General features: G+C 34.9%; 1 protein-coding gene across 1 annotated transcript in view; it reads right to left on the bottom strand.

Annotated features, from left to right (window-relative positions):
- Positions 1-15726, bottom strand: part of KIF6 (kinesin family member 6) — a gene marked incomplete at both ends in the record, with an annotated part of 169772 nt that overhangs the window by 111036 nt on the left and 43010 nt on the right. Inside the window, 3 exons of the mRNA XM_082481021.1 lie at positions 2565-2651; positions 5854-5997; positions 11937-12143. Coding sequence (XP_082337147.1) covers positions 2565-2651; positions 5854-5997; positions 11937-12143 — 438 coding nt within the window. The remainder of the gene's footprint in view (positions 1-2564; positions 2652-5853; positions 5998-11936; positions 12144-15726) is intronic.

Raw genomic sequence — 15726 nt, 5'->3', positions numbered from 1 at the left:
TTAACCTCAACCTGGCAACAACAGAAATACCATTTTCAGGATATGGATAAAAATTAAGACAAACAAAAATCTACAGAAGCATAATATTTTCATTTCTATTCTTGCCAGAAGAGTTTAGATTTAATTCAGGCTCAACAATTTGGTTTTCAGTTTAAACCAAATCCTTTGGTCATGAATAAGACAGGTTCAAAGCTGAGTTGCTTAAGAAGTACAATGGGTACAAGTTCAACTTCTCGGTAAGGTACATGATCAGGAAGTTTCCATTATGAAGAATAAAGTTTACACAACAGACTTAACTCAGGTCTATCAAGGGGTATTATGCACTCCCTTTATAAAGCATGCATTCAACTTACAAATGATAAATACTGCAAATAAATGGCATTTGATTTAATGAAAAAAATCCAGCACTTTACTGAATAATTAGGTTGCACCCTTGGAATATACTTTAGATAGTTAAAACGGGCAACAAATTCCACAATGAGCACAGAGCCATATAAAGGCTAGGTACCTGAGTTCCCTGCCTTTTCCACAAGAGGGGATGGTTTTCTTACTCTCATGAGTCCACTTTTGCTTTACTTGATACATTTATCCTGCAGAGCGAGACATACCAAACTCGTGGAGTATAGCTCCACAGGATGTAGTAAATGTTCAGAAGCCTGCATGTGTTCCACCTCAATGAAAGGCTTCTGTGGCCATGGAAGAAATGTTTTGCATGATTTGCTACTACAAAGCCTACACAGGAAAGAAAAAAAGAGGACAGACAGAAATGAAGTTCTTCTGTTCCTACTGGGTTTTTTTGTTTGTTTATTTTTTGGCTGGTCTTTTTTCGTGTGATGCTGCTATTGATAGAAATTATTTGGAAAGAAAAATAAATAGAATAATAATAAAAAAAGAAAACCAGCAGAAAACCTGTCAAGAATCTCCTATTTCCTTTGAACTTCCAGGACAAGAGAAAATAAAAGCACAAGCATTAACAGTAATGGAAACATGTTAATTACCACCAAGTAACAGTGAATGAAATAAACAACCACCTAATCCTGCAATTTTTGGGAAACAAACGTTCCTTATGTTATATAATCTAGCATTCTCCGGTCTAGCATTCAAGGGGAAAGTATTTCCTAGCCAGTTCAGAAGGTCATATGAGAACAAAATACATAAAACTTGTAACTACAAATTAGTCATGAAAAATTTAGAAATACAGTAATAATTTTGCCCATTAAAACGAATGATGATGCAATTAGTATACCATAAAAACATACCACTGAATCACTGAACATACCAAGGACCACTGAAATTAGGATATCTCATTCAGATTTTGTATACCTCAAAGGTGAAAAGCTATCATTCAAATTTATAGTTATACCATTAAAAACTAGGTTTTAAATATTTTCTGTTTGTATATAAACAAAATAATGTAATGGCTTAACCTGAAGTTATTTTTCACGTGATGTCTCTGTCACAAAGACAGAGCGTGTGCTGAAATGCTTCCATAGTTCTTTCTTCATCATATCCATATATGCAGCTTTGGCATAACCAGTGTAACCTCAGTCAAACATTTCCCATATCAGAAAACATCTTTGATATACAGCATGCAACCCAGCTGATCCACTAGCTATCTTAATCTGCAATAGTATGTTGAATTAATCAATATTTAATAGGTGTACTTAATATTTACATAGGAAATAAATTTCCAGGTAATGCAGAAAGTTACATTAAATGAACTAACAAAGGCCTCGATAGAGAAGAACTGACTATTACAGACCACATCTTCAAACAAATGTGGTATGTAACAAGCTAGAGGCATATAAAATATTTCAAAGGAAATAATAACCAAGTACTAAAAAGAAAAAAAGAAACCACATTAGAACAAGAAACTTGTTTCCTTTGGTAAAGCACACAGCATTGCCACATAATGTGGATTATTACCTCTGTCCTTCTCTTTCCTTCCTAAATCCCTGATCCATTCTGCAGAGCTCCTCTGCTGCTCTTTTGGATGTGAACATCAGCCCAACGCTTTAGTGTGGAAATCCTATTTCCACATCTCATTTACTTGTCTTCCTTTTCTCCTAACAGTAACTTTACAGAGTTCTTTCTTCCTAGCTAAAAAGTTCATTGGACCAATCTCAAGGAAAGACTGCATCTGTATGTTTCTTAGCCTTTCAATACATGAACTGGTTCAGTGCAGCAATGTGCCTTTGTCAAGTGAATAATAATCTTAGTAGATTTTTTTAACAGTTTTAGAAACATCCAATTACCAGTGTTATAAACTAACACCCTAAAAGATGCAACACAAAGATTATAATGAAAGGGACCACTACTCCTCAGATGCCTTAAGAGCCGAGAAAGCCTTTAAAGGTTTTATAAAGGCCCATTTAATTATAACTATGTCCAAAGGAATAAAATAAAAATAGAAGTTATTTTATAGAAAAAAAAATGGAACTTGCATCTAAAAGCAATTTAATGGGATGATTCAGTATACAATGTTCAACATGCATATGACTGCTATTGATTATTGAAACTTAAAACAAGCAATCGCCTTCCCTCTGACCCCAGACTACTCTCACCAATCTGGGGTCAATTTCTTCATTAAGAACTGCTTCATTCTTAATAAGGGCAACTCGCTGTGCAAATCTACAGGTTGAGATAGATTCCTGGAAGGTAAAAAAAAATAAAAAAGAGACAGAAAAAAAGAAAAATTTCAGTTAGCCTTGCACCAGTTATGTAGAACAGACTGCTAATGAAGACATCAAACTAAGTTTCTATTTTTTGTATATTTTACAGAACTAATCTATCATTTCAAATTCCAAAATGACACTATTCAATGGAAAATAGGTTAGCATATTAATGATAGTGACATATAAAACTGTCATATCATAGTACATATTTTATTGACCTAATCAATCCACTGATCAACTGTGTTTCAAATGAGTCTCCAGCTCATTTGTTCAGAGCCATACTGTTCAGACGGTAAAAACTTTTGAATGATGAGAAAAAGAGAAAATTAACAAAACCTTTTTTTTTTTTTGGTGAAACTGGAACTAGAGAAGCACATGTAAAAGAATCTGGGAAAAGAGATGAAGTCCTGGACAAATGAGAAACAAGCTGGGAGACTTGGAACTAGGAGAACTATGATACCAGATAAAAGACCGTCAGAGATGAGCTAAGAAGGAGATACAAGACTGAATTTGTGAAGGAAACTGTGACAATCAGTGCGTATTCCCATCTAGGACGCAGAATGAAATCACGGATCCCTAAGTATTATTCCCTACGCTGAGATGAACCAATACTAACACGCCAGACTCCACTAGACAACTTACCTACCTAACAAAAAAAAAGCAAGCAATTGTTCTCAGTTAGCTCAAAGACTAAAACATCATGCAGTAGTCTTAGAAGTTTCAAAGATCCCTGATAAACTCTATGATTACATTTTCAGAGATGCGCAAGTCTGCATTTAAAAATGTAAGAATTTACACATAACCTCTATTTTAAGAGAACTTTACTACTGTTATGGACCCATATTTCAGAATCAAAGTAATTCTGCAGTTCTTAGTCCTCCAACATATGAAAATACCAACTTAAATACATGATCATATGCTTCTTTTTCCACAGGACTTCTGTCTTTCAGTGTTTGGAGGGGTGGTATTTGAATTAGTGTTACATGATCAAAGATACTAGTGCTTATTGGAATAATATATACACACAGAATCAAAGACGAGTTTTCAAGGCAAAAAGGAGGCAAAAAGGAGGACTTACAATTAAGACAGGTGCACACAGTCTTAGCTGGAGTCTATTTTTGCCTCTGCTGTGCAGTTCCTGTGCTACGATGATCGGTTAATGTGATTTTAATTAAGTTTTCTATGTATACAATTATATGTACAGTACACATATCTACATTTCCACCAGACCTCTTTACCCTAGTCAGTGTGAAGCACATGTTAAATTAATGAGCTAATCAATTCAGTCTTCAACGTTCAATACATAAGCTAATCAAAATGGTAATAAAGCTGACAGCTACTAATTTCCTAATCATTTTTTTCTACCATGTTACATGTCTACATAGTTACAGTACCTGAGGGCTTCACAAAAATTAATCAATTAACCTTCTAGGTATTGCTTTGCTGCAAGTGTGTGGAATGACCACACTTAACAGAAGTTAAACTGAAGCCAAAAGTAGCAAAAAAAAAAAAAAAATTCTGATTATTATATGATCTTCTGTTCAAAACAGCTTCCATCCATCTTCAGTTACAGCTATAATAACTAGTCTGCACTTCAGAATTAACTCCTTCTTTCAAGCACTCCACAAAACTAGCACAAAAGAATGTGCTGCAGGTGATGCGAGAAGTTGTATACAAACTCTTTGGTAGAAGTAGGAATATCATCTAGCTCTCTAGGATAATATGTCCTCTTCATGAGAGTTCCCTTTCTTACTTTGAACTCTCTGCTTCATTGCTTTCATTGGAAGAGACAAAGCAAGGTCTTTAAGAAAGTTGCTGTTATTATACAGCTTCAATTCATACTGGGGGGCAATTGTGTCTTGTGCATCTTTTGTGAATGAAATGTACATCCAATGGAAAAACCCAAACAAACAAGCAAATCAAACATAACTATGTAACTATATGACTCACAGAACTCCAAATTAAAATTGTGTTTAGTAATTGTCTCATGTTTAGTAATTGACTTAACATCTGTTCTTATACTACTCACACATAATCAGATTTTGGGGAGCAGGGTAGGGATTTTTAATTTATTTTTGGGAGGACTGAAGAAGAAGTTCTGTTGTGTAGATGGTATATGTTAAAGCAAGAGCATGAAAATGTTCAGAAGTCTGCTCTGGATAATTGCTTGGGCTAATATTCCCAAAATAGAAACTTAGTTTGCAATGTGAGATAGATACACCCGATGAATTGGTATACAAAAGGGTGCCTACCGCAGCCTAAAAAACAACGCATTAACAAACTTATCCAGTTGCATTTGTAACCAGATATCGTGCTTGCATAATTACATGTTTACAAGTCTGAAAAATCTGCTTTCGTTCAACAGTAAAGTCCGTTTTTGAAAGAAAAAAAAAAGTCTTCAAGTCGATGAGGTACAGTTTTAGTATAACGCTTTCCACTGTATTTCAGAAAACAGTTTTAGGCTTAATAGTTCTTTTTCTTGTTTATTCACATTAGAACCCTTTGATGTCACGGAAAAACAGGAAATAAATAGATTATTAATGTCTTTGAGCAGGGTTCTATGTATTCAAATCTGAACATATTTTGGTAAATAAAGAGAAGTAAACATCAATACATAGAATTCCAGTGTAGGAAATTGGTGAGTGGAGATAAAAGTATTCGAAAAATTTCCAAAAACCCCAAATCACCCCACCCAATTCCCTCTCTCCCCCAATGAACTCTCCAGTTGTCTACCACATTCAGTGAAATCCCAACTTCTCAGAAGTCTACAGAAGTTCTGCCAAGGCTTTCAGTGTGATCCATAATCTACTTATAGATCTTACCAATACGTCCTTTGGAAGATTCCTTGGAAATGCCTTTTCATAACTGAAAGATTTATTCACCAGGAAAACAGTACATTTTTTAATGAAATAGGTTCATTACCAGGTACAAGTAATTTCCCACCTGCTCCTTAAGTTGAGATTACTTAGCGAAAAGCACATTTCCTAAAGGATTTGTCTATATCTTACTGCAATTTCCACTTATAGACTTTGTTCTCCTGGAAACAAAGTTAATTTTTTTTGTAAGGATGACAATGAAACTGTACACATTTGAATTGCAAAATGTAATAAAAGTCAAAAGAGCAGGGTCTTTTAAGAAGTGAAAACATTTTTGTTGAAAATAGATGGAAATAACATACATCTATGTTTCTTTTGTCGATAGAGAGCATTGCTACCATGGTAGTCATGCAGTTTCCTCCCAGGCTATCTCTCAGCACTGAGGTCATCATAGAGTTTCGGTAAGGAACGTGGGACCGGTTTTTCTCTGCAAGGGCAATTATCACCTGAGACAACAGTAAAAATGGAAAAGGCTTTCAAATTTACATGTCTATTAATGATTGACACAGAAAGAGAACAAAACCAGTCTGCTCTGGAACCTAAACTTTGCTACAACTAAAATATACTTATGCACACAGTCAGCTGCAAACCCACTGATTTTATTGAAACAATATCAAGTTAAATTTCAGCGTGTTTATATGTCTTTGTAGGAGCTGGACCTGAAAGACCAAATAAATTTAATTTCATTTTATCATACCCTAGCTTTACAACCTGTCAGCACCATGGAAACTAAACATGATAAACTGAAAACCACAGACTTTCCTAAGACACAGGAACTTACTGAAAATCTTCCTCATGTTTTTTTCAAGCACCATAATAAATTAAAGTATGGGTAGTATTCAAGTAAAAGCTTCCTTAAGATTTGCTAAAGCATGCTTTTAAAATTACACATTCGTAAAGCACATGGTTCTTAGAGGGGTCAATACATTTATTTCCGAGAAAATGTCTTGAAAAGTACATACACAAATAAAAGGGTGCATGATTAGAATGTACTGCTGGAAAGAAATAATTCAGTCTAGAATATATACGCCTTGGCCAAAAAGGAAATGGTACACCTACTATTCTCAGTTTCCCTACTCAGCTGTTTACATCATGGAAACTAATTATTTTAAAATAAAAAGCTAGAGTACCCCACGATCTGCTGTGATATAAAACATTTGAACTGATATCTGGCCAGCCATTGTACTGAAAAACTGTAGCTATATGAGTGTGCAAGCTATCCTAAATGATTAGGACTGTTTTTTCCTTTAACAAATGTACACACCAGCATATATTATGTTCATGCTGCACTGAAGAAAATTGTCATTTTAGAAAATTTAGTAGCAACATTTTTGTTGGCATTAGTTTTTCTTAATGTTCTTCAGAAAGTTAAAATTTCTCATTACTATAAATCTTACCACTGGCAGCCCTGAGAGTGACAAATGCATAATGTGAAAATTACTGTCTTGTAAATGAATCTGGAAACCCATTCCTGGATCAAGGCTTTCAAATCTCATATATTAGAACTTGTTAGATGGAAATATGTTATAGATTGATGGAATCATCTAGGTTGGAAGGGACCTTTAAGATCATCGAGTCCAACCACTAACCTAACACTGCCAAAACCACCACTAAACTATGCCCTTAAGCACCACTTCTACAGATCTTTTAAATACCTCCAGGAAGGGTGATATCTCTGTTAGTTTAAAATAGTGCATGGAAACCTCATAGTAGTGTAGAGTATACATTAATAAGCACATTATCAGTCTCTGCCACACAAAGACTACAACCTGAATAGAAAAGATGGGAAAAAAGCCAGAGGGGATATATGTTATTTCCATTAAAAATAGGAACTGTGTTAGAGACGGTAATTTTTTGCGAAGTTCATGCAGGAAGTCTGTAGCCCAGGCAGAATTTGAACTCTCCCACATTGGCACTGAAAAGTTATGTGACCATCTCTTATGATGCAGAAGCCACTGTATTGTCATGTGACAGGGTCACATAACACAGAAGATGACGGCTTTAATTCCTGTTGGTATATGGCCTCAACTAAACCACTAAATCAATCTTTGCAATTCAGTCAAGGAACCTGGAATAGGAAGAGGGCAAACGTGAAGGATGGGGAAACTATGTTGTTTTACAAAGTGACACTGACCATCTGTACAGGATCTGAACCTGGATCTTCTAACAGGCAACCAAATGTGATAATCAGAAAATTGTCCCATTTTTACTCAGTCAAAAAGAGGGTCTTATCCTTTTGATACAAAAAAAAAGGGTTTAGTTTGTTTGTTTTTTTAAATACTGGTGGGTTTAAACCTAACAGGCCATAATAGTATTACTGAACCAGAACTGTAACATGCTGATTTAAATCAACATAACTTAAGGCAGAAAGTTTTTGGGTAAAACAAACCACTTAAAGACCTCATTAATTTTTTAAACGTGGAAGCTCTCAGAAATATTGTCACTTTTTGTAAAACTGCATCCTGCATGAAATGTAATGGCATAAAGCAGGTACAAGCACTCACAAATAACTTCACTGAAACATACAGAAATATTGTTACGCATAAAGGAAGACCTGAAACTCACAAGTGGTTATGATATGCTCTAACGTGTGCCCAAGAGTCCCCGTTCCTGTTACATTCTTTTTGCAAGCAGTAACTTCAAATAGGAAATAGGTTTGCACCATTACCTCATGGGAACAGGCATGTCCTCAAAGCATACTCAGGAGATGAGGATTTGGGGGTGCATCACTTGTGGGTACAGGGCTATCAGTTACATTTATATCTTCCAGTTTAGTGTATCACATGCTCTGAAGCCATGCGCCTGCTCCAAAGGTCTCCTTTTTTTCTCCTGGCTGTCCACAGTCACAAGACCTCTGACATTGCCATTGATCCATATCCAGAATTCTTTCAGATTCCCGCCCACACCTACCCACTCTTCAGATTTCTGTCCATTAAGTCTCCTACCCCATCTCCTGTTTCTAGTAGTTTATCAGCTTAAGCTCTGGTTCTCACAGCAAAAAATTCAAACTCTTCTGCTGGTGTCTTGTAGTTAATTACAAGCATTCTTGCATATATGCTTGTCTCAAGTATATACTACAGGTCTTGATGGAAATAATTCACTCCAAAAATTATGATTTGCCAATCTAAAACAAATGCATATATTTCACTTTAAATTATTAAAAATTTCCTGTTTTTTTCCGTTACTCTAATGCCTGAATATGTTAATTTGGAAACAACAAAACCAGAAAATTATCCTTTCCATAGGATGTGAAAAAATCTAGCATTTGATGGCTGCCAGTGATTTCAAATTTTATTAGCAAAACCCCCAGTAGGGATAGGTAGCAATCATCCACCAGCCAAGAAAATCTTTTGGCATTCCCTAAGTGGAGCACGTGTTAAATGACGGTTAACAGGCTTATTCATCAAAGAAGTAGAAACATTATAGTCTATTATTTTGGGGAAAAACATCTAGTTCTAATTCCACTATAACGTCAAATCATATGCTGTATCACTATTAATTTGTAACTCTAAATTTGGTCTGGGTCACCATATGTTGTTTATCAGAAGGGAATATCTACACACACACACACAAATGCAGCTGTAATTTCAGAACATGCTACTACGTCTTAAGCACAACAAAAGCTTCCCAGACCTTGTGATAGGGACTTTTAAGAGCACCTATGTATCAAATTGTTGTGGACAGTAAGACAGTGAACTGTCTCTAGTGCCATTGTTGATCAGCTGCATGACACTATCTCACCACCATTTTGTTCTGGACATATAGGCCACTTGGAGAAAAAGTGCAACTGATTTATTTGAAGACTTCTTAACACCTTGTGGCTTAACAAGCAGGCCAAGTGTGATAACACAGAACTGTGTTCCCACTGTCATCCTGACACAATTTTACATGACTATTTTATGTGTTTAGAAATAGCATAGCCCAACACTAACACACCAGCAGATAACTAAGTAGTTGAGTACGTAAAGAAGCTGATCTTGAGGAATCCCTGTATTTTAATATTAGTCACTGCAAGGTCAAGATTGAATGGCCCAATTCCCACTGAAAAAAAAAAAATATTTTTTACTGTCTTCATTGGTCTTTTGTTCAGTATTAGAAAGCATTTTTATTAAACATATGCAATCCCAGACAGAACCCAACAGCTTATCTCCAACTGTATTTATTCTAAAATAGGAGTTAAAAGTTGCATGACAAAATATTAATATTTTATGCTTCTACAGCACTCTGAACCTGAGTCTCTCAAGATGCATTACACAGATTATTAAATTCAACCTCACATGCAATGTAATGTAATTTGTAAATAATTTGTAATGTAATAAAAATTTGTAATGCAATGTTGCATTAAAAATACATAAAAATCATACAGAAGGATCCTGAGCACAATTTGTATGATTCTGAAGAGGTCCATTTTAGAATCACTTACCCATATCACTTCCCATGAGTACAACTGAAATACAGACATTTTGCTTCAAGGTAAAATTTAAACAAATGGGGGGTATGAAAAAATTTTCAGTGTAATACTAAATGACTGACTGCCAGCTGCTGTGCCTTAAGCTGCTTTTTTTGACAGATGAAATATCCCTGAATATAGATTAACTACAATCTAAGACATTTGTTCTTGTTAACAGAAAAACACACAAAACAAAACCGAAAAATATTATTCCCAGTAAGTAGAACAATCAGTTATATTTCCTAATCTTAATTTTAAAGAATTTTCACATTATTGCCACGCACAAAATTTTCCTTTTAAATGGATTTCCTCAACTGTAACTGTTACTAAATAACACATATACTGGAGTATAAATTAAAAAGTACAAATCTGAATTTCAGAGTTAGGCATTTTTCTTCTCCTCCTCCCCCCACCTAAATGATAACCTCACAGACCTGCCATTGTCTTATATAGAAGTTTTTAAAGAAGCCTTAGGAAAAAATACTGTATTTCTCCAGCAGAACTCCAAAAAATAACTAATTTCTGGCAACAGGAACAGTGTTCACTGTATTGTGAAAACGATATTATGTACTCAAACTTAGAAAGAACTTCATTTCTCTTACAGGTGTGAGGTCTGAAATCCACACTTGAAAATCTTCAGTGATTGCAACTTAATAGTACAGCATCCACAAAATAGATTTCATTGATTGCCATGTGTTTCTTACCGTTGCTTGGAATTTTACAGCATTAGAATACACAGCATCACAGCGGATCAGGGAGACATAAACGTAACATGCAGTAAGCATTTATAAATAAGCATAAATGTCCTTTAGCAATGCCACAAATGCTAGGTCAAAAAGAAACACCTGAAAGGAAGGAATGCTATGGAATACAGACAATGCCTATAAACCTATTGGAAAGAAGAGATAGTAGAAAAGAAGATATTAGTGAGTGTGAACAGTCTTCACCATCACACTTAACATGTTCACAGAAATTCAGAGGATCCTAAGATGTAACATCTTATTTTTCTAGTCCCGAAGGGAAAATGGTTATATCAGATCAGTGGAGGAAAAATAATAAAAAAATCCATAATAACAACAATAAATTAAAAATTTTTAAAAAATAAATCCTGTTAACCAAACCTTTTTACTGGAATGCCTCATCTTCAAAGTTTCCATTCACCACCACTATCTTAACTCATTCTTTGTTGGTTTTTGGTTTTTTGTTTGTTTGTTTGTTTGTTTTTTAAACAGATTATCCAGGATGAAATTATTTTCTCATTATTTGCCTTTTCTAAAGAGGAAAAATATAAAGCAACAGTGCAAGAAAGATAGGGATTTTAGTATACCTTAAATCAACAGGCTGAACCTTTCTCATTAACAACAGCTGAAACAAAGATTTATGGAAATATATTGTTATGATACAGTTGCAAATATGAGTCCTATTGCTATAAAACCAATTATAGTAGCTACTCCATAAATACATACCAAAGATTCACATTGGTAGAGGAATAAAATAACAAATGAGAGAAGAGCCTAATATTTTAGGATACTACAATGCTGGAACCAAATGAAAATCAATCAGTTCAATGATTCTGGAGTGATACATCCTGATCCCAGCTGCAGAAGGGCATGATGATGACAAGAAAAATTTTTTAGCAGAAATACAGCTGCAACCTTGTAAATATCTTTCATGTTACAAAAAACCCAAGAAAATTAATTTTGAAACACTACACTCCATACCTACCATAACCTTACTGTTTAATTGTTAAGCTTTTCCTAAATTAAAATATTTTATTTCAAATTAAGAGCTACCAACTCAAATATTTTAAAAAACTGCAATAAATAAACAGTCTAAAGACTAACTGAATATTGAAATCAAGATTTCCAAAACACTGCATATTGCTAAGCAGGAATGCAGTAAAGGAAGATGTGCTTCATGCTATTCCAATTTTACCTGTTCCAAATAATGTAACGACAGGTTGATATATTTGGCTTCTGTCAATAAGTGACCTCCAACTCCAGTCTTTGCAACACGCTCTGATCCAGCAAGGTCTACTAAGTGTAACTTGGAGCGTCGGATGGTTGCAGACCCAGGTTCCTTGCTGGAGATGTGAATAGTGAAAATGCAGTGAGATCGGGTTGAGGCTTGATTCATTGGTGTCTACAATGAAAAGAAAGGAAGAGTCCCCAGTGTTCATTTAATAAATAAATTTAGCTTTTTCTGGCTCACAAATCTGGAAATCAAAATCATCTATCCATTTTTTTTTTTTTTAGCTATTACACCTGTAATAAATATGGAAGAAGAACCCAAAAGATTTTACTGATTTTACCTGGTACTCACATTCTGGCTAAATACTTGGATAATTTTAATCTGGACAAATTGTACTGCAAGCAAGCAAGCACCTATGCTTGTTCCAAGATACTCTAACAGTGAGTACATCAGCAAAGCAGCTTGCCTTACTACACTGAAGAATACTGCTAGAAAAGGGCACCTTGACCACAGGGAAATACTCATTCCTAATCTCCAAGAGTTTACCAGTTTCCCCATTGGTAAGACCATTTTAAACTTTTATTGGCTGGATGGCTATCACTGTAACTAAGACTAGAACTTCCCACAAGGCTTTAGACTTTCACAGTTTCATTACTTTTATGAAAAAAATTAATTTGGCAAAATCAGTATCAAAATTTTACGTCATGACAGTTTTCATAAAAGGTTTGCGTTTAAATATATTTATTAGAAATAGTTACTGCCATACTTCCTTAACAAGAAACATGGAAATTCTTGGTCAATTTTTAGAGATGCTCAGCGTTAGTATGACTTTACTGATGTTCCCGATATACTTGGAATGCAGAACAGAAAATTTTAAACAGCTCTCAGATATTTAATTTTAGATTTCAAATGACCATATGCCATCACACATGCAGCTTTCTTTTCTTATACAACACATAAAAAAATTTTAAGCATCTAAAGCCTCTTTTGTTTAGTTATATCAAGCTGTTGATGGAAACTTAAAACTAAAAGAATTCCTCATTATCCTCATTTTATAAAGCTTTAGAATATATATGGAGATTAAAGGTTTACCATAAAAATATTACTTTTATTTATAAACTATTACAAGTATGTTATTAGGGCATAAATACTTGACTTGCAGAAAAATAAGATCATGAAATAAATAAATAAATATTGAGTTAGCAACAATCTATACTTATTTATAGCCGTTTAAAAAGATTAACAAATCCTGTGGAATTGTATATATTAATCTCTTGTCTAGACTTTATTCCTGTGTTATTCTAGAGTAATTATTTATCTAGGCATACCCTCTGATTCAGACTAGATGTACCAACATATTGCTTCTCTTTCCATAGTCTGATTTGGAATAGAGTATTCCAGATGTTAAAATAGCCTGCCTGTTGCAGGTGTTGAAGGTGTTGTCGTCTTGCTAATCCAGAAAGGATGGCTCTGAACAGAAAGACTGTACGTTGAATATTCCTCTACCAGGAATAATACGAACAGCTATACCTCTTGGTTGAATTGCCTCCCCTTCAACTTCCTAGTATTTTTTTCCAGCCTTAATAATGCCAGTATAACTGAACTGGTTTTGGGAATTGATCCAGATTAAAGAAAAAATAAAAAAAAAAAAAAAGAAAAGTCTGCAAACCATAGATATTTAACCTGGATCAGTTTCCCAATTCACTCACAGTGCAGCTGTAGAAAGCAGTTCTGCTAGAATAACTGAAAATGGCAGCACACAGCGTGTGAACAAGTAGGTGGTGTGCATGAATAGCATATGCTCGCAGCTGTTGGTGAAAATTCTGTAATGAAATTACAGTCTTAGCACTATTTAATTTTGGCTGCTTTACCTAATAAAGCCAAGCTCAGAGGGAGAGGGAGAAGAGTTTTGATCATTAGTTTATACAAATGAGAAATTTTGGAATAATATAGGCAAGCCACCGGCCCCGCTTAACTGCCTGGTTTCTAGGGATCATTTCGCAACCCTGTGAAATGAGCATCAGAGTGCAGTCATATGATATGCTGTCCTCAGAGGCGAACCTGAACCAATGAAGGGGCAGTGAGTTGTAGCATGGGAATGAAAATGAACAGCCTCCAGGAAAGATATAGGCCTGCGAAGCTTTGAAAAGCAAGACAATACTCCCAAATATATTTAAAATGCAGTTACACTAAGAAAAAGTTATATGCTGTTAAAATGTACTTTATTCAGCAATTCTGATTCCATGAATAATTAGAGCCAGCTTCACTTATTCTACTAGGAGAGCTGTGATTTTACTACTTGCTCTCTGTGAAGCAGGACTGGATATTTCATTTTTCCAGTTCAAAATCCACAACAGAATTGATATTTAAGGACATTCTCCTCAGCAGAATTGACATCTGAAGACATTTTGCACTACAGTTGTTACATCAGTCACACTATACTGCAGACAAGGCTAAGCCAGACTGAACATCAACACGGGTCTAGCTGTGGAAGCACAAAGTGAAGGTTGCTATGAAAGAAGCAGAAGAAATCAGCGTATTTCAGAACAAGCATTCTTAAGCAAATCTAGGCTTCACTATGCAGCAAAACCTCATGTATTTCAAAATGTGCTTTTAGTCACATCTGTTTAACACCCAGCAGAGGCAAAAAAAAAGGTTTAAAGCACAAAAAAAATAATTTCAGGACTTTGAGTTCCAAAAGCTCGGGGCAGTATTTGCCCTATTAGGTCTTTATTGCCTATAGCAATACACTAGCTACAACGTGTTTTCCCACGTTCCAAGCAGATTCTGCTGGATTGGTCATTAGAAATTCCATTGCTTTTCTCTCCACAACTTATTTTTTCATGTAAAATGAGTGAAGCTGATTTGGAAGTCATTGGCTAAAATCCTAAACTGCTATTTTTAGAAAGTCCTTCTTCAGAGTAGAACCATGCTTTAATCGGTACACTAATACTCCTTTTTACAATATAATTCTATTTCCACTTTGCAGCTCCCATAGATAGAAAGGTCTATTAGAACTATTGCAGGAAGTGTAGGGCAATAAAATTTTAAACTGTTAAATGGGATGTGATTGTGAAATATTAATTGCAGTCATAATCTCCCCCACATTGCTACTTTTACCACACAAGTAGATACAAAGCACATAGCAAAAGAAATGACAACTTGTCAGCATCTTCAGTCCAAAAATAAGCCTTTTTTTGTGGTGATGGTTGGTTTTGTTTTGTTTTTTGCTATCTTACATATGCAACTTCTGAGCATCACCATTCAGCTCTTCAGAAAGTTTGAAAACTGAAAACAAACAAATTTTTCTGGGCAGTGTCTCAGAGTCTACTAAAAGGCTCCTTTAGTGGCTTTCAGAGTTTATTTTGGCTTTGGTAGCGGTATTCAAACCATATGTATATGAAATCATCTTCATGCTAATTTGATGTGATGAAGGAAAAAAAGAGAGAGGGGAGTGGCCTCGCTCTCAGCAGATGGTTGCTATTGTGAAGGTTATATATAGAACAACTGATGAGCTGCAGTTACTTAAAAAGAAATAATTTTTTCCAGGAATTCTGTGACATCATAAACCACATGAGCAGACTTTAGATACTTTGTGATATCACACAAACACTACAAAAGAATTAATGCCAGGTCATCTGTTGCTGCCCATTTGTGGCATGGTGAGAGAGAAATTTAATAACACTTTTTTCAAGATTATGTTTCAGTAAAGCATAAATGTTTTGTTTGATGTTGAAAAATATATACAGGAGAT

The sequence above is a fragment of the Vanellus vanellus genome (genome assembly GCF_965231255.1).
Source record: "Vanellus vanellus genome assembly, chromosome: 3".
Lineage (NCBI taxonomy): Eukaryota > Metazoa > Chordata > Aves > Charadriiformes > Charadriidae > Vanellus > Vanellus vanellus.
This window is presented reverse-complemented; position numbering and strand designations above follow the sequence as displayed.